The sequence below is a fragment of the Anoplolepis gracilipes genome, chromosome 13, assembly GCF_047496725.1.
Source record: "Anoplolepis gracilipes chromosome 13, ASM4749672v1, whole genome shotgun sequence".
Taxonomy (NCBI): domain Eukaryota; kingdom Metazoa; phylum Arthropoda; class Insecta; order Hymenoptera; family Formicidae; genus Anoplolepis; species Anoplolepis gracilipes.
The window spans coordinates 4,794,939-4,819,245 of NC_132982.1; the positions used below are offsets into that span (position 1 = coordinate 4,794,939).

General features: G+C 35.6%; 2 protein-coding genes across 6 annotated transcripts in view; one reads left to right on the plus strand and one right to left on the minus strand.

Moving 5' to 3' along the window:
• Positions 1-67: 67 nt before the first annotated feature.
• Nipped-a (Transcription-associated protein Nipped-A) lies at positions 68-24,239 on the minus strand. 5 transcript variants are annotated; one of them, XM_072904966.1, is made up of 13 exons: positions 24,044-24,239; positions 23,827-23,986; positions 15,114-15,198; positions 13,492-13,645; positions 13,084-13,383; positions 12,806-13,000; positions 4,821-12,683; positions 3,238-4,626; positions 2,341-2,834; positions 2,164-2,257; positions 1,331-1,879; positions 702-915; positions 68-468 (listed from the first exon to the last, which is right to left on the minus strand). In XM_072904966.1, the coding sequence occupies exons 4-13, from the start codon at positions 13,612-13,614 to the stop codon at positions 128-130; spliced, it is 11,562 nt and encodes a 3,853-aa protein (XP_072761067.1). In that variant the 5' UTR covers positions 13,615-13,645; positions 15,114-15,198; positions 23,827-23,986; positions 24,044-24,239; the 3' UTR covers positions 68-127. The 5 variants fall into 5 exon arrangements, with proteins under 5 accessions (XP_072761067.1, XP_072761071.1, XP_072761068.1 ...); XM_072904970.1 differs by having other exon boundaries at positions 2,341-2,572; positions 2,660-2,834; positions 23,827-24,239; XM_072904967.1 differs by having other exon boundaries at positions 24,151-24,210.
• The window catches only part of LOC140672654 (NACHT and WD repeat domain-containing protein 2), a 28,399-nt gene continuing 18,199 nt past the window's right edge, over positions 14,108-24,307 (plus strand). Inside the window, exons 1-25 of the mRNA XM_072904977.1 lie at positions 14,108-14,445; positions 14,589-14,677; positions 15,139-15,255; positions 15,520-15,723; positions 15,858-16,002; positions 16,295-16,520; positions 16,586-16,784; positions 17,154-17,396; positions 17,476-17,673; positions 17,850-17,989; positions 18,139-18,741; positions 18,815-18,920; positions 19,015-19,187; positions 19,354-19,573; positions 19,729-19,941; positions 20,182-20,383; positions 20,487-20,610; positions 20,692-21,045; positions 21,164-21,382; positions 21,455-21,601; positions 21,681-21,886; positions 21,968-22,167; positions 22,321-22,490; positions 22,561-22,719; positions 22,900-23,089. Coding sequence (XP_072761078.1) covers positions 14,343-14,445; positions 14,589-14,677; positions 15,139-15,255; positions 15,520-15,723; positions 15,858-16,002; positions 16,295-16,520; positions 16,586-16,784; positions 17,154-17,396; positions 17,476-17,673; positions 17,850-17,989; positions 18,139-18,741; positions 18,815-18,920; positions 19,015-19,187; positions 19,354-19,573; positions 19,729-19,941; positions 20,182-20,383; positions 20,487-20,610; positions 20,692-21,045; positions 21,164-21,382; positions 21,455-21,601; positions 21,681-21,886; positions 21,968-22,167; positions 22,321-22,490; positions 22,561-22,719; positions 22,900-23,089 — 4,950 coding nt within the window. The 5' untranslated portion in view covers positions 14,108-14,342. The remainder of the gene's footprint in view (positions 14,446-14,588; positions 14,678-15,138; positions 15,256-15,519; positions 15,724-15,857; positions 16,003-16,294; positions 16,521-16,585; positions 16,785-17,153; positions 17,397-17,475; positions 17,674-17,849; positions 17,990-18,138; positions 18,742-18,814; positions 18,921-19,014; positions 19,188-19,353; positions 19,574-19,728; positions 19,942-20,181; positions 20,384-20,486; positions 20,611-20,691; positions 21,046-21,163; positions 21,383-21,454; positions 21,602-21,680; positions 21,887-21,967; positions 22,168-22,320; positions 22,491-22,560; positions 22,720-22,899; positions 23,090-24,307) is intronic.

Consider the following 24,307-nt stretch of genomic DNA (forward strand, 5'->3'; position numbering starts at 1 on the left):
AAACGAAGGACAGTGTCGTGATATACAATGTCTACCGACCGAGAGAAGATTATAAAAGAAGTGACAATTGTTTCTTTTCATTCCATTATTCTCATTTACGAATTTTTATGTAAGGCCGTATTCGATTTTACAACCATGGATGCCACGAGGGATCCATTCTGCAGAGATTATCGTGACTATTGGCCGCGGCAACCAAGGTGCTGACCTTACTGTCGATACCATCGAAATTTGCTAAAGAATTCAGTCTTGTGACAATCGCGGTAACCGCACGGGTCACCATCGTTATCAGGAGCTCGCCCTTCAAATCGGTCGGCGCTTGTGACGCACCTTCGGCGTCCTCCTGCTGCTTATGATCCGCGATCACCTCATCTCGCAGAATCGCGCGAAGGATTGCTTGCAATTGGAACGTGGGCTGAACCAAACAACGCGCTGTGGCGATCGCGCTAGCGGTTAATGGTCCACAAATTCCTGTGCAAACGATTAATTGTGAACTGAAGCATATCCGAATCTCACAAGACTTGGCAATTGCTTTCATATTATTAAATTTACAAAAGCAGTAAAAGTACTCGTTTTATAAATATAAGTAGAAGTTTATAAATGGAAATGTATCTAAATATACAAATATAAATATATAAAAGACAGTATTTGTATCTAGATGTATCTCATCGAGTGAGAGAAAAATTGATTGTATATGACCATACCTGTAGTCGTAAGAAACTCCAGGATATTGGGTGTCAGCCGGAAAGGTACCGGTCTATTCGCATCTAACTCTCCGGAAGTGTCATCAATATCAAATTTAAAATATGCAATATTAATCAGACCGGAATCCTGATGCACATACATCATGTCAGGATTAAGTCGCGTTAAATGAAGCACGTACTCGGCAAAACAAGTCAGAGATAGCTGCAGCGTAAACTGAAAAAAGATAAACAATAATATGTGCAGTAGTTATAATTTTACAGTAGCTAAAATCTTTTGACATATTCTTTGTGTTTCAGAGAAATTCTATAACATTTAACGTATATGTTATATATCACTGTACAACTTTTATATGATATAAAAAACCTGCGCAGCGACACATAAATTAGATATATAAATGAATAAAACAAATAATTGAATTATACGTGTGTCTAGAAAACAATCTATTAACTTAAAAAGTTTTAAATTCTTGTATTTATAAATTATGATGCAATTATAATACAGAAAGCATAATAGCTTAAACAATTTATATAGTTTATTTCTATATTTATTTTAAAAAATGTGCGTATCTCTTTATGCAATACAAAATCAATTTAAATTTAATCAAAAATGGACTTGTGAAAATACTTACCATTTTTCTGAATGTCCAGTAATCGGTAGCGCCGGGGAATGTCTTTATGGCCCAATCCTTGAGCATAGTTTTCGCAACCATTAAGGATTGCACTTCTTTCAAAATATCTCGTAGCACTTGATGACTAGCTTGCGTGCCTCGTGCTTGTACGGCGGCTAATTTCTCGTAATATCTAGTGATGGGTGCATCGTGTTCCATTCCCAGTTTGGCGCAACTTTGCTTATAAATGTCCAAGAGAGAAATGGCTGCCGGATTATCTTCAACGAGTCTCATTTGAGGCGAAACGGCAACAAGCCGTGGCACTGTAAAGTGTAAGAATCTTCGTGATGTTTCTTTCTGTTTAGTCAAATAATGATTTAACATTCGCAGCAGTTGTAACAGGCGTTCTTCGCGTCTGGCGTCTCCTAGACCAGCATCGTTCACTACTAGATAAGGATAAAGGCGACCGTTGTGGCCGCGAATACGTAATCTCCTGGCGGCTGTATTGTGTCGTTGAACGACCTCGACGCGTGGCATGAATCTGGCTATCTTTACAGAATAATGTGAATGCTGAAAGAAAGAAATTTTATAAGAAAGATTAACAAAGAATTTTTCAGTTTATTCTCGAAAATTTATCATATGTTTGAATAAAAATATGAATATAAAAATTGCAAATATATATTAATTTTTTTTTAATTTCAAAATTAAACAGATTTTCTATTTTTAAAATTTCCTTTGGTCTCAATTCATATTCTTATGGCGTATATAGAATAAGGTTTGTTTATGCAAAATCATATCTATTGTGCGCCAATTGAGAATAAAGGAGTTTAGTAGAATTTGACTATATTTCTTACCCTAGGTATCAGAAATTCCCCGGGCAATTCAACTTCTGCAGTTTTCAAACTAAAGTTACTTAAGAAACGGCATTTTTCCTCGATTAAGAAAGATCTGTGGAAAAATATACAATTTATTCTCCGAAATTGTTACTTCAATACGCATATTAAAAGATAATTAAAATGTGTAAATATTACTTTGGCAATTGTTTCGTCTTTTCCTCGAGAATCTTTATCCACTTCTTCAATTTACTGATAAGATTATGTAGTAAACCGGCCCCAGGCATTGTAAAGTCAAAATCGCTTGTGAACTGCTCTTTCATCTTGTGAAAAACAGGATCTTGTACAGTGGCTTCGGCTCTGCGTGCCAAAGATTCAGATCCTGCCGAGCTAAATGAGTTGCTCATATTTTGGGAAGACGAGATGTTTTCTGCAAATTCCAAAATGCACTCTTTAGAAAAGTTCTTTTCTCCAATCTTTGTTTTATAGTTGATAAAGAAAACAAATGTAAATTTACCAATTTCAATACCAAAAATTGATACAAGTTTCTTTACAAAGTTGAGAGTATGCGGAGTTATTGTCGCTTCACTAACAGCTCCACGGTTCTCAAATGCTATGGCGTAACATTTCGCGAGACCTTGCCTCAATTGCCTTAAAACTTCTTCATACCATGTCTCACGGAACCATACCATCTAAAATATAAATTATATTTTTTGTATGAGAAAATTAAAAAAATATTTTAGTAACAACACAAATTATACCAATTTTGTTTTACTATATATATATACAATAGTAAAAAATTTTTAATTTTTTCATAATTAAATTATTAAAATGGATGTAATATATATATAAATTTCTAAAATGCATGAATAAATTTTGAGTGAATTAAATTAAGAGAAAATTCACATAAAGTAACTAAAAAAATATTAAATCAATAAAATAAAAATCTCTATTATCAATAAACTATTTTTTTTGTATATTTTTACTAAATAATCTTTTTCTATATGTATTTTATTCATATATACAAATAAGTATATATAAATATTCCTTATGTATTTTTATTGAATTTTTTAATAATTTATTTAAAAAACCAACCTGATCAACTATACCCTCTAAGCTGGACAAGACAGTCGGGTGTATGTCTCTCTGTAAGTGCATAATCTTCGAGCATCTCCACATGGGCGGAGTGGCTCGGAGTGCCATAGGTATTGTATGACTCGTTTCTGGTACCCCTCCCTGTTGCGGTGGTACATTTCCCGTTCCAGCGAGACCTCGATCTTCTACGCCGTCTTGACTCTTTTCCGGTGCCAGTTCGCCGCTTTTATATTTTTCCCTTTGTTCTATCTTCAATGTTAAGTAAAGAGTGCGTATAGAAAAGTAGACCGCCTGCGGAAACATGCGACCCACTTGACTTAGCAAATTCAGGATTATATTATTCTCATGGCGCACCAAATACATCAGCAGTTGTGGTACCCAGGGTAACCACTGTATCGCCGGTACTCCAACAGCATATTTATCCACGGTTTTCATTAGAGATGACTTGTCGTCATCATACGTAAGTAGCCAAAGAATTTTAGCAATATATTTTCTGGATTTAGATTCATTCTGATGGCGGCATGCATGCAGGTAACATACCAGAGCACTTATGCCGATGTTGATTTGACGTGCGTCGTGTATAAAAATATTTTCAAGATAATCGCCCCACAAAGACCAAGCTTTGACAAGAGTGTCATGCAATTGAACTGCAGCGGAGAAACTTTTATTGGCGTCGTCTGAGCGGCCAAGTTGCGACTGCAATAAACCTTTCCATGCATAAAATTCTGCGATCATCTCCTTAGTAAAATAGCTCATATTCGTCGATTCGAGCATATCCAAACCTTCTTGCAATTCAGTCTGTCCGCCCATAGTGGCCATTTGTAGATAACATTTCACCTGTTGTCTGATCTTTTGGAAACAATCTATCATAGGTACGCTTGTAGGAATCGAATAGATCTTGGCCAACGAGTCCAAACATACACCGCAGAGATTTTGCTTTCTCGCAATTTTTCCAAAATGAATAATAGCCTGCATAGATGCGTGTACTCCGAGTAACGAGTGATTGGCTGACTGATCTTGTTGAGAATCGTAGTGATTGGAAATAAAGGTGTAATGATGTTGTCGCCATGTGAATATATCCGACCAGTGACTGAGATCATCAGCAATTACGGGTAATCGGTTACGCCAAGTTTTTACGATGGCCTTCATATCATGTAGCGAAGTACTCCTGCCGTGTAAAAGTCCCTGATGGATTTGCATCGCTTCCTGGAGTTCCATTATCTGCTGAGCTGCCTGAAGCAGTGGTTGATGGACGTGGCTTACAATGTGAGGAAGTCGACGCCATTCACGCATACACAAACCCGACGCAAGTTCGACGTAACGCTCCACAGTGCTAAGATGTTGCTCCTCGCTGTTGCATAAGGTTAAGAATCCGCGATACAAATTAATCTACAAAAATATAATAAAATTAATATACCAAGTTTGTTGAAGCATCTTCTTTTAATGTTAAAAAATATATTTATAAGTATAAAAAAGCGTACTCTTTACACAGAGCTACTAATTTTAATATAAGAATCAGTGAAAAGAAGTAAAATATTTATATTTTTTTTAATAAGTAGAAAGATTGTTACATGGGTTTATACCTTCCAGGCCATTTCTCTCGGGCAATTATGTTCCACTTGCGTGAGAATATCCTTCATCACCGACCAATTGGGAATACGCCATGCGCTTTCTAGAACGAGGAAGGGATTTTTATAGTTATTATGGCTTCCTAATTCCAACAGAATTTCCCATTGATTCAACTCTTTCGCCGTGCGCTCCCAATGACGCTCCCAGAGAAGTACTTCCTGATTGAGAAGATTAGGCGCAGAACTTGTCGCAAAGTCCTGCCGATATTTGCTGAGGCATACCTCGTATGCTCCTTGGGCCTGTTCAAAGAATCCTTGTTGTTCCAGAGCAATTGCGTGCAGGGTTTCTTTATAGTGCGCGGGTCTCTTTTGCCAAAGACCCGACCACATATCTTCCTCACAGAGTAATGAATACATTGCCGAAAGCATATCCACTACTTCATAATAAGGACCCAGATATTCAGCTTGTTCGACCTCGTCGGGAACGCGACACAAATCGGGCTCGCATTTGATTTTCGCAATTTGATTACCTATTAAATTAATATCTGTTGCCATTTCGGCGGCCATTTGTTCCAGACTCAACGTTATCCGATGCCAGACATTGTGCGACTTTCCTAGATATTTCATTACCGGTGGCGCTATAGCCACCGGTGGATCGCAATGCGCCAGTGCCTCTAAGAAGGTACCGAGCGCACTTGGATGGCAGTCCTTCTGGATAACGTGCGCCCCGCTGGCAACAAACGGTGGTATCTCCGCCATTATGGATCTGAGGTAAACTTCGTCAAGAATACTCCATATTCGTGGAAACATGTCTAACCAGACGCGTTCGGCCAGACTTGTGTCCATATGGCATAGCTGTGCGGTTGCCAGCAGCAACTGCTCCGTTTTGATCTTCTTTGCATTCTCCATAAAATGTACCTGTTTATTTATCATTTCCAAAAGGTCGACCTTTTCGGTAATCTCTTCAGTGGCAGAGACACCGGTCACAGCTGTCGAATTCGATTCTGATACAGACAGATTAGACATCCAGACATCCATATCGAACGTTTCCTTCGTGTCTTTATCAGTCATTTCCGTATCTTGCGATTCTTCGCCAACATGTTTGAGATGACGGACAAAGAGTGTCTGCTCTTCACTGTCTTTTTCCATCCCTCCGTGCATAATAGACGTGATGCTGGGCAGCAAAAGGTCCTCATTGGTCATTTGTACACGAGTCTTTGAATTGACAGTGGCCAGTAGCAGTTCGATGCATTGCTTGATCCAATAATGGGGTCCTATATTCTCCCAGTTCTGACTGACGATAATGTATAAGAGACGATCAGGCAAAAGTCTTTTCATCGATCCGTCAAATACTTCGAAGAACTTTGCCCTTACTTGAGGTTGTCCACAGCGCAGACCAGCTAGAAAGGCTTGTTCCAATTTTGACGTTAATTCCGTTGATTTCAGGCTCTCATCGCGATAAACATAATTGATCAGCTCTAAGAACTGCTTATTTAATTCCAAATCTTCTGGAAACCGTTTCTCAACATATTGCATCATTTTTACCAATAATATAGATTTTTCGCGTAAACTGGGTGCTTGATTGATCGCGATGGTAGTTTTATTTTTCATCCATTCTTCTAATATCTTCGTAATGGCTTTCATTACTTTAGCGTCTTGTGTTTTTTCAATCAAACCGACTAAGATTGTGCCTATGAACGACTTACGCATATCGACGCCCATTACTACTACACGATTTTTCACTAAATCAAGACTGAGAATCAACAATTCGCTGGTTACGGGATTAGTTTCATTTTGTCCTGAATGTAAGTGCTCCTTGGCCATTCTGTGCAATACTCTCATAAACGGTGTTATCAATCGATCAATGTAATTCGAATTATTCGTGCAGGCAGCTTTAAGCATCATAAGCGTGCCAAACAATGAGCTAGGCACGGCTGTCGTGGTCTTCTCATATGTGGCCAGTCCTTCCGCTATAAATCTACCTACAGTCGAATACAGTGTGTCCAACTCTTCGTATTTAGATGCTACGTTCGAAGAAGTCGGTTCAGCCGGAAAAATCGTCATCAATCGTGAAAGTAAACCATGCACTAAACGTATAATTTTAGTGTTACTGCTGGCAATACAGGCGCCTATCCCACGCTGCAATGGTTTAAAGCTTGCAAGTATCTGCTCGCGCTTCATCACGCCTAGCAAAAACGTTAGTACTTCTAGCGCCGTGCTGATGTTACCATAGTTGGGTTGAGCACTATCCACGCTAGTAAGAACCTTGTCGAGCCAAGCTAATTTGAGATCGCATTGTTCGGCGACCCATACATCAGGTTTTAGAGCCATTTTTAACAAAGAAACGCAGCGTCTGAACAGTTGCTCGCCTGGATTGCCATGGATCGTCGTCACATCATTTACTTGACATGCTAATCGAAGCAAAAAATTTAAAACCGCGTCAGCATGAGTTCTCTCGATAGGTTTTGCGGATCCCGGCTCCATTCTGGGTAAAATGAGAGGCACAGGACTGTTGCCGGACGATGTTGTCTGAGAACTTATACGTTTTCCTGACGGATCGTCGATGATGGAACGCTTGTTTGAGCCCGTTGTTTGTACGATCATTTTGTTGCTGCTTGAGTCTGCTGCTTCAGCTTCCTCCTTGATTCTATACAACTCCCACTTTATAATAACCTCTGCAAGTTCGACGGCTAGCCGCCTGTGCTCGATTGTGGCAGTGGGACTGAATCCCATACGTTGAATAGAATTTACTATATGTTGAACCAAGTGATGTCGGACTGGATAATAAACTTTGTAATGTCTTACCACTAATTGCAAAATATGGAATAATTGTTGCATAGAGTGACCCTCTTCTACAATGATCTTTTTCGTCCAATGGGTAAGCATAGTATTACCATCCTCCATTCGTACAGGCATCGCAGGTGTTAATATTTCTAGCGCCTGTCGTACAACGTTACGTGCATCAACGGCATGTGCTTTCAATAAACTATGAAATACTTGCAAGACTATACGTTTATGAATAGCAAACTTTGCTATTATGTGACTGAGAAGAAGATGACCATGATATCTAGTTGTCGGATCTACACAATTTTTACCCAATAAACATGGCCAAGCAAACGTCATCAAGCGACGTAATTTATTTCCTTGCCTTTTATTAGTAACATCATGAATATGTTGTGACGCTTGCTCTACTAGAAGACAGGAGAATTGTAATAGAGAAATGCGGACACAATCGGCAGAGCCGAATGGATTATCTGGATCGATGATCTTGCTGATAAATACCGACACAACGTTTTCCGGATTATCTTGATAAGGCATAGGCGCACCTCCGACTAGTTTAGTGCCCTCGCCCCTCTCAAAACTTACCGCAAAACATGGAATAATGATCAATTGCAAAACGTTAGCTTTCAATTCTTGCGACATGTTGTTCGTAGGAAAATGTTCGACAAAGCGGAAGAAAGCGGTCCGTTTCCATTCGACTGTATATTCCTGCGCTACCGTGTTTTCCAAGAAATCTCTGAGAAATTGAAAATCAGGCACAAAACGATCACACGTGGCCCGTAGCAATTGAAATAGTAAATCAACATCATTTGGTTGATGACGGAAATAATGCAATAGAATCTTGACGATATGTTTCGGTTCTTTCCAGTGACAATATTCGACGCTTTCGACCTTCTTGTGTAATGCTTGATAGTTATCGTTACACCAGATCTGTTTTAATGCTGCCACTAATTGATTCTGTGTAGATAGCCACTGTTCATCAAACTTGATAAGTATACTGATGATCTTAATTGCTCGATATTGCAGTTCGCTTTTCTCCATATGAGTCAAATTAGAATTCGTTTGTGAGTGCGCGAGCAACATCGTGACGAGTCGAGTCGTACTATTGTGCAAAATATCTCGGAATGGTTTAGCGTCCTTGTGTCTAATAAGATATTCCAGATATCTGCTCCACTGTTGATCCTTGATATTGTTATCATGTAAGAATAAATTCAGCGTCTCTGTTGGATAACGTAAGAGAAATTTCATCAAAGGTACTCTGAAAGGACTGGATACCTCGACTTGTAGTGATTTTTCAGTTTGCAGCACAAGTTTGCAAAGAATGTCAATAAACTTGGGAGACGCTGTTGGGACCTCGTGAAATATTCCTATAATCGTAGTAATTTTTTGCTCGTTCTCGCCAGACTTTGATATACCCTTATGGGATTGAATCAAATTTTCTAGTAGTTTCCTCAAATGTGCTAGTAGTTGTTCGCATAAAGTTACGCTAAAGGTGCTCGGAAAAAGTTGTGTTAAATATAATAACCTTCTAACGCAGTTCAAGCTGAGATTCCTGTGATCACCCAATGTCAATAGCATTGGACGCATTATCGTGTGAACTGAATCCATGTCGATTTGAAAACCGGCAATAAACATTTTCATACACTCGTACGCCGCTTCTTGCAGTTCGGCGTTGGATTTTTCTAGAGTTTTGTAAAGAACAGAAAATATTCTCTCCCTACAGCTAACGATGTAATGGCAGGCTGCGAGCGCTCGTAATGCAGATTTTCGCAAAGGCATCAGATTTGAAATTGATTTGTAACAAGCTAGTTTACTGAAATTGGCTTCGTCCGATTCGCAGAGACTTAATAGCTCATTGAAGAAGACCTCGTGTTCAGGTATGCTTAAATCGATGGTGAAGAGACGTGGATTCAAGGTGGTGCAAAATGTATTACCATCCATTAAGCCAATCTGTGCATTAGCAGGTTGATGTTTTAAGAGATGTTTCTTGGGCGGCATCATATCTGCTAAAACTTCTTTGTGCGGCTCCATCACCTCTGTTACTGATTTGTTTTGTATCTCGGCTAGCTGGCGCAACGAGGCCATGGCTTGCTCTCGGACAATCGTATGCGGCGACGTCACCTGTTTAACTAGTTCGCGGGTGACCTCGTATAAGCTTTTATTTTGTGCTTCTATCAATTCTGGGTTATTTTCTTGAATACCAGGATTAACACAGACTCGTAACATCTTTTCCAGATTTTCCTTCGCCATATCAATAGCACCATTGGATACTTCATCGGTTAGATCCATCATCACAAATACGAGTGCCTTGAGAAATACAAACAAATGGTTAAGAATCCATTTAGTGGCCATTCGCTCAAACAGAAACTTAATCGCTATGCAACCGCCCAATTTGGCATACCAGGCGCGTTCGTAGCATAACGAACACATCCTCTCCGCCAGATATTCCATGAAGGGCAATTGGCAAGCTCGTTCCTTAGAACCTAGAATATTCGTCGCCGTTTCTAATATTAATACAAGCGTCAGGTATCCTGCTTTATATAGTTCCTTCTCATCATGAGCCATTATAACGGCGAGGGCGTCGATCAGCACAAGTGGGTCCTGTCCTTGCGTGTCTTTGCGAACTTCTCGTTCCGTCCAGCTGAAAAGACCTGCCTGTTGCGCTATGGCAATCATCGTGTAATGTCTCACGACAGCAACGACAGTACTGAGCACCGATGGTCGCAAATCTTTGATCTCCGCAGCGAGAAACATACCGGTTAACGCGGTCTGTTGAACATTTCGCGCTACGGTATCAGGGCACTTGTAATGAGGCTCGTGTTGATGAGGTATTTCGCCTTCTTTAAAACTCGGGTGCATAAATAATTTGTGCCATAGATAAGCAGTATCGTCCAATCTCAAGGATGCTGTTAAATAGCAGTATATGACTTCCCAACATTGTTTTCGGTAAAACAGATCTGTATTAGATTTCAATGCATTGAATGCAGCTTCGATCACCTTTTCCATTGGGAAATCGATCGGCTGGGAAGCTCCCTCGAAGTAAACTATCACATTAGGTGAACTAGTTTCGCGATCATTATATTCCAGTTTTTGAGGCTCGATCATCATTCTCCGATTTCCACCACCAAATTTTCCAAGAACTCGGAAAGCTACGTGAGCTTGATCGGTAGAATTTTGTAACGTTCTCCACAAAGCTTGCATCAGTTCTGCACGAATCGGTTGTATGTGCTCATATAAGAAGTCTGGTTGTAAGTTGTCGACGCACAGTTCAAGAGTACGAAGACCTTGACTTACTAAACAGTAACTTCCATTAAGAGCGGAAACTAGAGGATCCATTAACATTGGAAGATACGGTAGAAGCGAACTGAGACGCACTGGTACGGTTAAACACAATTCAACAAAGAGATCTTTCATATGCTGTCGGTGTAGACCAGATTGCAGTCTGTTTAATCCCTCCAACATGTTTGGCAATAAAGGTAAAAATTCTTGATATAATAGATCGTGTGAACCGCCACCAATGGATCTGAACAATGCACGCAATAATAAAAAGTAGTTGTATGGTTCCTTCGCCGACATAGCAAGCTCCATAGCGCGATTAACAATTAAATTCAAATGTGGTCGTAGCATATGTTCGTTTTCGGCTGGAAAGAGCGAAACGCTGCCAAAAACAAGTTTAAACAATCTTAAGTACAAATTACTGCGTTCCACGTTGGAACCCATATCGCTCATTCGCTCTAACAAATATTCTACCAATATTGTAGCAAAGGTCGATGAAATCGTATGGCTGGATAAAAAGGCACTTCCGATTATTTGCAAAGCACAATTTTTGAAAATCCTTTCGACCATATAGTCTATAGTCATGGAAAATATCTCTTGAAAAGTTTGAGGGCTCATTTGCGTGAACACATTACCGAAAAGCTCCAACACTTCTTTTTCCTCTCTTGTTCGTATTTGTGATTGTCCCGGTCTACCTGGTTGTACTGGAGGACCAATCACGGGTGGACCAATCGTGTAAATATCTAAAGCTGGTAATGCCCATTTAACGAGCTGTATGTAAATTAGAGTCTCCTTCGGTTGAAATTGATTAGATTGCGTTACGTCACTCGTTTTATTGATGCAGTTAAACGTTATGGCTTTAGCACCATGCACAAGACTTCTTACGAGATCTCTATAGTCTGCTACATTGTAACTCATTGCCTGTGAAGTCGGAAAACCAAATTTTGATTTTGGTGGTTCTTTCTCCTCATTCACATCAATACATGGTTTTGCTGCATCCTCAGCTGTATTATCCACTGGAGTAGGCCGCAGCTGTTTCGCTTTGTTTCGTAAAATTGGAATATATATTTTGGCAATGGTCTTAAACTTTAAAACAAACACCAATAGTATACGCATTAACAATTCTCGTCCTTGAGTACTGTTTTCAGCATCTGATCTCTGTCTGACCGTATCTACCAAATTCATTAACAACTTACACGAAACTCTCTGAACAGCCGTAGGTAGGGTTTGATCGAGAAGATTCTTGCCATACAGATGCACTGCTCTTGAGACATCGCTGAGAGGTAATTGTAATCTGACATGATGAACTAAATCGGCTAGTGTAGAATAAGCTAGTGGTCTAAGAGCTTCATGAGCAGTCCAACCATGACTGATGAAAATATCCTCGTTAAAGAAGATTTCCATGTGTGGAATAAATTGATTTCGTAAATCCGTTGCGAGTATATGGCGAGATGCAATCACTAGTTCCTTTCGCAGGTGCGCTACTTCCATGGGACAGAGAGTAAATAAACCGATAATACCTTTGACTAACATCGAACTATTTTGCGATATCACATCCTGATATACTCTTATGACATACGCAAGGAACGATAGTGTTCTAACTTGAGCGCCCATAAAATCGACGAACACCTCCTTGTTGAATCCGGGAGATGCTCGATGTTGAGGACTTGGCTGAAGTGATATAGTTGTTATCACGATTGGAATAAAATCCGATACGTCTTGATGTACGTTCTGTTTATATAATTGATTCATTAGCACCACAATTATTGGCAATTCTTGAAGCACTTTCAGAGATAAAACTGCTTTTGGAATCAAATTATACTGAAAATAGTAAAATATATCTTAATTTACTTTTGTTTCTTTTTTCATTTATAAATATACATATATTACCTAATTATATTCTTTCTATCTAAATGAGATTAAATAAAATGAAATATACTTACTGTTACAACAGTACCATCAGCTGCTTTCTTTTCGCTTTGTATCGCTGTAATTGTGAAAGTTTCTTTTAAAAGGGCTTCTATATTAATCTCTGACAAATCTTTCACTCGCAGAGGAGGACGTGGTTCAAATATTTTTGACAAATTCTTTGGTAATTCACTGTATACAGACTTAACAAACTGTAGAAAATATTGTATCTAAAAACAATAGAAAAAAAAGAAACGGTGAAATTATTATTTAGAAATACGAATTATAAAAAATGAGAGAAGATATTACTCACTTCTGGATTAAATGTTGGCTTATATTGTTTATGAAGTTCAGTAATAATACGTAAACATACTAAAACATTTTCTTCATTATCTGTTTCTAACAATTTGGACATGAGAGTCAAGATTTGCCTGACATACGGACGCAAGTAATCATTGCTCGGTAATCTGTGTATCATTTCCAAAATCAACTTCCTGACTTGTTGAATATTGTATTCTGATATGAAATGTGGTTCTCCTTCTTGCAATATCTTGAGAAAGATTTTCATCATATGGTCGAGAAATGCTGGATATTGTGACGAACACATAATGATCTGCATAAATTAATTTTTAAATATGTATTTTTTTCAACAGAAATTCATTAAAAATTTATTATTGTGCCTGGATAAAAATATTTTTAATGAGACAATTTGTTCCTGTACCTCAAAATTTTCTGATAATTCTTGGGCTGCTTTCAGTTTTAGTTCGTCTTTTGAAACTGGATCAGCCAGCATAGTCACATATGAACGATACTTGTTCATTTGTGTCACTGGATCAGATGCCATTTTGAATGTTATGATAGATCCTTGGTAAGCACTGTAAACAATCCATTATATAAGAAATCTGTATAGAAATAAAATATAAAATGCATGCAGAAATGTGTTAAAATATAAGTTAATATATAAATTGCTACAGCTAGAGTGTTTGTTTCTATATTATTTCAATTCTTGAATTAAGACAGAAAGAAAAATTATAAATAATACACATCTTACATACAAATATATTAATAATCTTTCATCAAACGTATTGAGTAATTTATCTAATACAGCATATTATATATTTATTTGACACAAATATTAAATTATCTTAAAAAAATATATATATGTTTTAAAATCAATGACTCTTTGTATAGTGTGTAAACAAAGCCTTAGCAACCACTTTGCTCAATGTGCCATCATTTTTCTTGCATATTACATATAATTTCAAAAAGAAAATATCTTTTGCAAGTTGATATATAACAATACTGTTATATAATAATATTGTGTAGACTATGATAGATATATAATTAATGCAAAAGAAAATAAAACATTTGAACAGAAGTGTATTATGTATATATATTAACTGTTTGTGTATAGCTCAAGATACTATATTCTTATTATAGATGTATAAGACATTGGCAACGTTCTAGTCTCAATTTATTGATATTGTTGCAAACGATAAAGTGCGAGATCTCGACTGCTTTAAATTTTAAATCCAGAATTAACAATAAAAAAGCTGTATCAAGAGACAAAAAATGGATGAAACTACAATTGATTCAATCTTCTCGGGATCTTTAAAGTCCTTACCACCTGTCAGTTCAAAAATTGTGCGAATATTCACAAGTTCGACCTTTACTGGTAAGTTATTAATAACTGCAATAAGAACCAGTAAAAAATAAAAATAATAAAAAATATAATTTAATATCAAAAATACAAAAAAAGACATAATAGGCGTTATTAAATCACGAAGTAAAATAACAATATATACATATATATTTCAGATACAACAATGGAAAGAAATACTTTGATGGCTCAATGTTATCCTAAAATCAAGGACTACTGCAGAGAAAAGCACGGTTTAGAGTTTCAAGTAAGATTTTACACGAGAAAAAAGTTCGTATGATATAGCACATATATAAAATGTTTAACAGACTGATGTATATACATAATAAAACATATATTATGTATATATATATATATATATATATATATATATATATAATAAAACATGAGTCATATGTCCTAACAGAAAAATTGATTTTCACGGTATCAAGGGGTACCAGTTACATATATAATTTAATCTTTTGATGTTGATCTTTGATAAAAACACGGCTAAAATCTAATAATTATATTTAGATACATTATACAATTTATTATATTTAACTAATTGATAATAATAGCATTTGCAGAAGTGTTATTGCATGTTGTATTTTGTTTAATCAATTGTAATAAATAATTGTTCTCATATAGTTCACTATTAATATATCACATTATTATTGAAATAAAGAAATCAAAATTTATCTTACATGATGATTAAACTTTCTTCCACAGGTTGTTGATATGAGGTGGGGTGTACGTGATGAAGCCACGGACGATCACATGACTACAGAACTGTGTATGAGAGAAATAGAAAATTGTCAGAGATTGTCTATGGGACCTAATTTCGTTGTAAGTAAATATATATATAGTATATAATAGTGCTCTAAGTTATTTCATCTTTTATTGTCTAAACTATTTTTTAAAAGTTTCAAAAATGTTCAATATATCCCGACAAACATAGAATAAACTTCATAATGCTGTATAATTTCAAAATTACAACAAAATTGGACAATAGATTTAAAATTAAAATTCTTAATTCTTATAAATAATGAATACAATATATATATATATATATATATATATATATATATATATATATATCTTTGTACATAGGTATTTCTTGGACAAAAATATGGATACCGTCCTATACCGACTTATGTTCTTAGTTCGGAATTAGAAATGTTAAGAACAGAATTGGATAGCCAAGGGATGGATGTTACTGTTCTGGACAAGTGGTACAAGAAGGATAGCAATGCTGTGCCACCTACGAGCATATTACAACCGATTTCATCTATCCTAAAAAATTTTAACAATAAAGTAAACAACTAAACTTCAACTATATTTAATATGTATCACCTAACATGTATCAGATTTATTATTATAGATAGATTAATTATTATTATGTAATTATATCTTTTCCACATTTATATACTTTTTTGTGCATCTTCAAGAGAATACCTAAGCTGCAACAAGAGGATCAAGCGATCTGGTGGGACACCATGTGCAAAATGCAAAAATTGTTTAGAAAAGGCGCACAATCCTTATATAATAATGGAAAGTTTGATAAGGATACGATGCACAATTATTTCATGTCTGGTGTGTAAGATAGATCTAATATATACAAATTAACATATGAGAAAAAAATAACTGGCCTTAGTATTAATTGTCAAATCGACAAATTAATAAAAACAAAATATAGTAATTTTGCATTCATAGAAACAATTTTGAGCACAATTTTTGAAACATATTACATTTCAAAGATGACATGAAAATTAGTTTTATTTAACAATAAAATTATTATTAAGATATTGACATTATATTGACATTAAGGCTGAGATATTTTTTGTAATGAAAAAATGGAGTCATCAAAAATTTAATTTTGGAACAGTGACCGAACGAGAAGTAATTAATGGTGTGTTAAATGTTAAAAACACGAAAAATCATTGCCTGGCGTATGTACGATACATAAATAACATTAATCTTCAAAATCTGAGGAAGGCCAGTCTGTTCCTGGATATAGCTAATAGAAGTTTGGACAATGAAGCCTCTAAATTATTGGCTGACCTAAGAGACGAGCGATTACCGAATAAAATTGAGAGTTCAAATTTGCAGAGGTAATGTGCTAGATAAGCAATTCTGTTAACGAATATCTCAATCATATGGAAAATACATTATGTAGATACACGGTGGAATGGATTGGAAGAGAGGGTCTAGATCCTGAGACTCATAGTGAGTATCTTCAACACTTTATAACTCACTTCTACAGAAATATAGTAAAGCTCGTAGACCGTGCCATGAGAAAGGAAGACAATTCTGCACAGGGACAAATAATAACTGAGATTCTGCAACATTTGCATGCTTGCAATAACTCTGTAAAGGTGAGTTTATAAAAAATTTACCATTACGACAATGTCGAATATTAGATTAATGTAAAAGATTTGCCACCTTTCAAAGATTACATTTTAAATAAAGTTAAAAAGATTAAAGGGAAAAAGAATTGAAAAATTAATTTTATCTGAGTAAAAAAACTTCTTTCTTTACTCAGATAAAATAAATAATCTTAAAGTTAATGGTGAATGTCTTCAATAAGATTATTTAAAAAAATTATTAATAAAAGTAAAATTATTAACGCAAAAAATCTTTTGTCAATCTAGATACTTTTGTTGTATTCCTAAATAAATTTTTAAGTTTTTATATATTGCTATACTTGATTCTCTCGTGGATCATTCAGTATCTGTTTGTTATAGGTATTTTACGGACGTGAAGATACTTTAGAGAGAATAAAAAATCACATGCTAGATAACAGTGATAAGCCATTAGTATTATATGGGGAAGGTGGATGTGGCAAGACTTCTTTGTTGGCGAAGAGTGCTGGTTTGACAAGTAGCATCTGGCTCAGTGGCAGAAAGCCGATCAGTATAATTCGTTTTCTTGGTACTACCCCTGATAGTAGCGCGCTCACTCCCACATTAATCTCAATCTGTCAACAAGTGAGTATTTTATATGTTGTTTAAATTCCTCTTCATTTTAAATAACAAATCTGAAAACCAATTCCATCACTCTTCTCAGATCTCCTATAATTATGGATTGTCGTTTGAAGAGATTCCTGACGACTTGGTACCGCTTACTGCTTACTTCAAATATTTATTGACTTTAGCTACTACCGAACAGCCCATTCTGCTGTTTCTGGACAGTGTTGATCAATTGACAGGTGTACAGGGTAATAAATTGTCATGGTTGCCCACGAGATTACCATCAAACTGCAAGGTAAACGGGAATATAATTATTATGTAATGAGCTGTGTGTGATAGAAATTTGAAATATACCATTCTGTTTGAAGGTAGTGGATCCAATGCAATGTGATATTAGATGTATGAACGAAAGAGTTCTAGTTCTTCTTGAATAATATGTATGTTTCGTGATCAAATATATAAATGTTTTAGATGATTTTATCATGTGCAGCAGAAGAATCAAATCCAGTGATCTCCAGAGATTATCAGCTGCTACGTAGGATGATAGATACTGAAGAAAATTTCATCGAAGTAACTGCCTTGGGCGAAGATCTGGCTATGGATGTGATAAGGTGAAGAAACTCATCAATATTGCTGATTATGTTGCTAATGATGTAGAATCGACTTCAAATTAATAAAAAAAAATATATCTTTAATTTCCCCTACTGCTTCTTTATGTTTTTAAATATTTTGTTTATTATTGCGATAATCACTTTTTCAGAATGTGGATGAAAACAGCTAGGAGGGATCTAAATAATTATCAATGGCGTCTAGTAGCAAACGCTATATCAAAATGTTCCTTGCCGATCTTCGTGAAACTTGTGTTTGCGGAGATTTGCAGGTGGCGTAGTTATACAAAACCAGCAGACACACATTTGGCTAGTACAGTGATGGACAGCATAATGATGCTGTTTGAGAGGATCGAGAAACAACACGGCAAGATTCTGGTCTTCCATGCTTTGGCTTATATCACGGCCGCTAAGTCAGGTTTATCGGAATCCGAGCTCGAGGATCTTATCTCTTTGGATGACAAAGTCTTGGACGACGTCTATCAATATCACTTGCCACCAGTGAGACGTATTCCGCCTCTGCTTTGGACCAGAATAAGAAATGATTTGCCTAATTATCTGAGCGAAAGAGAAGCGGATGGTGTAAGCGTTTTGAATTGGTATCACAGGCAATTCAGAGATACGGCCAAGGAACGTTACTTTAAGAATATGAATATGGCGATGTATTTTCATTCAATGATCGCGGATTATTACTTGGGAATTTGGGGAGGCGGTAAACCAAAACCTTTCAAGTACACCGAGATACAAAGACATCGGTAAATACGATGAACTGTTGTGATGAAAATTTTATCATTAAATAATAAAATAATTATAATTTATAATTTGTAGATTTAATTTAACAGACAAAGAAGGTGTGGCTGACAGAAAAGTACCAGAGCAACCATTAGCGTTTTACTCAAAGGAAGGAACTATCTCGAGATACAATTTACGAAAGGTACTTCGAAGAATATTAATACAAAATAATAAACATAATAAATACAAGTATAGTAGTGCTATAGACATCTCTTTTTTTTCTTTCATAATTAAAGTTTGGCGAGTTACCGTTTCATTTGGTGAGGGCACGGCGCTTTAAGGACCTTTTCGAGAATGTCTTGTTTAATTATGAATGGTTGCACGCTAAGTTAAGCTCCTGTCCTTTGCAAGCTGTGCTTTCTGATTTCGAAGATGCTTGTAATTTTATTGATGATCAAAGTTTAGTGAGGTAAGCCAGCTAGAAAGTAAGCCAGTAAAAAAAGATTCGAGAAAATATTCAATCTTTTCAAATGTTCTAGCTTTCGGATCATATCGATCTTTTAGAAATTTGAATTCTTTCAAGTATTTTGTAAATTATTTGCTTTGTTTCTGATATCATTATATAATCTTTTCAGAGAACTGATGTTGGTCGCTGATGCCTTGAGATTAGGTGGAGCGATTCTGGGAAATCATCCAGATATGCTTGCGCCCCAATTGATTGGCCGATTGTTGCCAGAGATCGGCGCAAATGTAAATGTAAGGATGTTACTCCGAGCATGCGATCAAGACGGTGTTAAGCATTGTGCTTTACTTCCTCTCTATCACTGTTTGCATACGCCTGGTGGACCTTTAAAAGTAAATTATATTATGTATTGTATTTATTCAATAATGCTTTTTTTCAATCAAAAAATTTTGTCTGCATAGCGATTTGTTTGAATGTATGTATGCATAAAACTATATGTTTTACTTAATCATAGAATATATTTGTGAATTATAATGCTTCTTTCTAGTATTCGTTAGAAGGCCATCAATTTGCAGTATTCGGATTTTGCTTAACGTCAGATTATCGTTACATAGTATCGATATCCAACAAATTTATTACCTGGGATTTGAGTACTAGCGATATGACGAGGGATGTTAATCCCGGAGTGGAAGGTATAATGCAACGATTAGTCTTAAGCCCTGATAACAGATACGCTGCAGCTTTTACAACTAACTATCAGGTAAGCTAATGTATTAACTCCAAGAAATCAGATTGTTGAGGAATTAAATGTGTTGCATGTTTTGATTTAAAATTAAATAAAAAATAAGACTCGTATTTCTTATCTTTATCTCTGAAACTTATAAAGTTGGTGAAAAATCTTTATTTTAATTTGTTTAAAAGTTGTTGAATGTCTCGATATTTTTATTAAGAAAATATTAAATCAACTAAAGAATATTTCACAAGATACAATTTTTTGTAGACCGTCGTTTTAAATACCTTGACGAGTGAATTTGTTATCATTGATAATCCTTTATCAAACGAGGATGCAGTGTACGGTGTGCACCTAATGAATCAATACGCCTTTATTTATGGTAAACTTGGTTGGTGCAGATTTGATCTGCGAGGAAATCTGCTCAATACTCACAGCAATCCCGAAGATTCCAATAAATGGCCGATTTTAGGTAAAAAAAATCTTTCATGTTCTATATGCATACTTTTATATTTGCATACTTGTATATTCTTCATATTTTTTATATATATTCCTCATTCCTTTTCTTTGCATAGATGTGGAGTATACGAATTTGGATCACTATAGAGTCATATTCTGGTCGGGAAGTCTTGACGACACACGTATGCTTTTGCATACTTATAGGAAAAAGATATCACTGGAACCATTTGAGTTTCACAGGTAGAAAAATAGAATTTCTATTAAAAGCAGTCATGTTCAAAGAAAGAAAAAAAGACTCTAAATAACAGCAAATAATTTCAGTGCCATGGTTATGACCAAGGACAAATGTACTTTATATGCATGTACGAGTAAGGACGATTACAGAATCGTGAAGTATAGTAGCGATGAGACCTCGTCTTATTGGGAAAAGGTTTTCGATATGCCGCGGGCATACAACGACGATGTGGAGTATATACTGCAGCTGAAGTTAGACAGAGAGGAGGAGATGCTGTTAGCGACAACGGGAAACGGGTTCATCGTGTGGTTCCTGGAAAGCAAAAGCGATGCACATGTATTAATGTTGCCGAACGGAGTGAGGAATATTAATACGCGAATGATGTGCTCAAATTCTGTCATGGTCAGTGGTACCAAGAATTATGCTGTTGCTGGCGTAAGGTGCGCACTGTAACTCGTTGTTCTTATCAGCTTGCATTCTCACGAGGACAGTTTTCTTTTTTCATTAGAAAATGAAAAAAAATTTGAGGAAGAGTATGATTTAAATTACCCTTTATAGGAAAAATCTATACGTTTGGTCGCTCGAGACGTCTGATTTGGTAAAGATACTGGACGCGCATTTTGCAAGAATCATCCAACTAGAGGCATTGACCATCGCAAATTGGAACAGCGTTGTAACGTCGAGTATTGATAGAAGTGTCAAAGTATGGAACATCAACAATATTTTTGAACAAGTTCATGTTATCGATAGACATGAATTGCAGATAGACATGATAAGGTAATTCTGTGCTTAGATAAGTATCATATTAAACCATTGTAGAATTGTATTGATTCATCATATGCAAAACAGCTTAGCCGAAGAGGGTAACTTGGCCGTTACGGTCACTAGAGATTGCGTGGGTATTTGGGATCTGCAAACAGGCAAATTAATATCAAAACTAGCCGATAGCCCACTAGGGGCAATTGTTACACATGCTTGTATTACGCAGGACAGCAGGCAAGTTAATTTCATTTAATTAGCAAATGTTTAATTAAAAGAAAAAAAAAACAGCATAAAAGAACAACCAAGTTTTCAGATATATCGTGTCGACGGAATCAGGCAACGTTCTCGTGTGGAACAGAATTACGGAGCAAGTGTTGTTTAAAGAGGTGCAAAAGAATGTTAAGCAGTTAACGCTGATAGAAACTTCGTCAAAATTCTTAGCCGTCTCAAGGCCCAACAATCCTACAGGAGTGGAAAATGTGCGAACTACAGCTACTCTTATTATGAGAAGTATTCCCGGTAGGAAGAAAAATTTTCGATCCTGCAACAACGAAAATATTTAAGAAAAAAGTTAAGAAATATATTTTATATGCATATCAGATGGCAAAACAATATTTTCTTTCGAGTATCCTGTGAGAAGTAATACTGGTACACCCTTTCGACAAGTTGTAATAACATCAGACGATGCTTTTTTGGCGGTACCAGCAGCTGATAAAGGCAATAGAGATTGCATTATAATTTATAATGCTAAAACAGGAGTATTGATTAGTAAAATACCCATAAAATTGCCTGGATTTAAGGTAATCGATTAATAAATAATACATTCATTACTTTTATAACAAAAGTAAACTCTGAAATATAATGACAATGAGAATTTAAACACAATTTTGTCAAGATTTGAATATTGTAAGAAAAAATATAAATATAATAATATTAAAAAAATCTGTTAACAGGATATTGTATGTATTACTCCTATGCCTAACAAACCACAATGGATAGGAATTATTGGCTCCGATAAGGGTGTAATTCTTGACATTAATAAAAAGAAGGTCATACGCACGATTCCAAAATGGAGTGGAAATATTAGCAAAGATGGCAAATATACTTTGTATGCTCCTAGCAGGTATGTAAATAGATATTGTGTATAGATAGAAACATATTGTTATGCTAAGTGATTAAATATATTATGTCAGAGGTGGTCTCGAACTCATAGAATTAAAGAAAGGCACAAACGTGAAAACATACATATCCAAGGTAGCTGAAGGAGTATTCACTGTTATATCAATGTTTAATCGTACAGATGAGTATGTACTTTACTATCACAGTGGCAGAAAAACTATCAGAGTTTTCAGGTAAATCTATAAATTAAAAAAACTAATAAGACTGAGTTTATAAAATCATAGATCAGTTCTTGAAAAATTACCCTTAATGACGACTAATTACATTTATATATCCATTTAGTTTGTTAAAAAAATAAAATTTTATGTTACTGAAAATATATATAGATAACATGTAAACAATTTGTTTTACAGATCTTCGGACTGTGAGTTAATAGCGAATTACAGAGTGCAGGCTGAGTTAAGCGCTATTGATAGTACACATGATGGCAGGAGCATTGTTTTGGGAACAGTCGATGGTTGCGTATCAGTATTGGCAATAGCAGATCCTAAAAAGTCTGAGATGAGGGAGTATCTTGCAAATGTACCATCTCGAGATGAGCAGGTAAGTAAGAAAATAAATTCAAAAGATATTAATGTGGACAGATTGTGCCTTTTGTGTTACTATTCTGAGTGTTGAGTTTTATGTGCTATTCATGCTATCGATGCATTTTCTATTTTAATGTAACATCTTCACTTTATATTATTTCGTTAATCCATTTGTTACAACACTGTGATCTTCTTTTTATTAATGTTAAGAATTATATCCTTATCGGAACCAATAATTCCCATTCATTGTGGTTTGTTAGGCATAGAAATAATATATACAATCTTCTGTTAACAGAATTTTTGAATAATACATGTTACATTTATAAGACATAAACATAGTCTTACAATAGAGAATTAAATTATTCCAACATTGTTTAATGTTACAATGTTGAAATAATTTAGAAAATAGGTTCTTTTGTTTTGTTAGCTTTCTTAAAAATGTACAGTCTTGTATAAATTGTTTTGCAAGATTTTGCCACACCTTTAGTTACATTTGATATATGTTCATTTTCTTTTATTATGCTAAATTATAACAGGTTAGTTTGGTTTATAGGAATATCATTTCTATACTTTTTATAAAAGATAAATCTTTTCTTTATCCAAATTTCCAAGAAATACCCATGCTTTGAGAATTTTTTTCAATGTATACATATCTTTAAAGTGTAGTAAAACGAGGTTTATGTTTACATGCGTTTTTTATCAAGTTAGGTTAGATAAGAGTATGCGAGATTTTTCATCATCTCAGAAACTTACGTGAAATGTCATCAAAGTGAAGTCAAATATTTGCGTTTGATCAAATTGTCTGTAGTATTTCTGTATTTTGAGGATAATCGTCTATTTTTCTTCAAGAAGCGATGTCCTTGAAAAATCACTTCGTGTTTACCGGAAGTTCCCTTTTCGTTCTTCGTGTGATCTGTCAAAATTAATCCATTTCGTATCAATTTTTCGTTTTTTAAAGCACATACATTACATTAAATTCTTCTTGCTCTTTAATACGAATATTTGTCCTCCAATGTTTCTGCCATGATTAGTAAGAATGAATTGTTAACTCTAATAAATAACAGATACAGCTTTTACGTTCATGTTCATACTCCTATTCACGCACAAAAGAGACGGAACCCGAAACCACTGCTTTCGCGCGATACCTCGTGTGGAAAAGTAGGTTGCGTTCGAAAATCCGCTCTTTTTGCGCAAGCGCCAGATGCGTTCGAAAATCTATTCGTTGAGTGCAGTG

Excerpts from the sequence above, each read along its gene's own strand:
- Nipped-a (XM_072904966.1), bottom strand. The coding sequence starts at position 13,614 with ATGGCATCTGATCCAGTGACACAAATGAACAAGTATCGTTCATATGTG. Across the intron at positions 13,384-13,491 it reads AATTATCAGAAAATTTTGAG|ATCATTATGTGTTCGTCACA; the intron begins GTACAGGAACAA and ends TAATTTATGCAG. Across the intron at positions 916-1,330 it reads ACTGGACATTCAGAAAAATG|TTTACGCTGCAGCTATCTCT; the intron begins GTAAGTATTTTC and ends ATCTTTTTTCAG.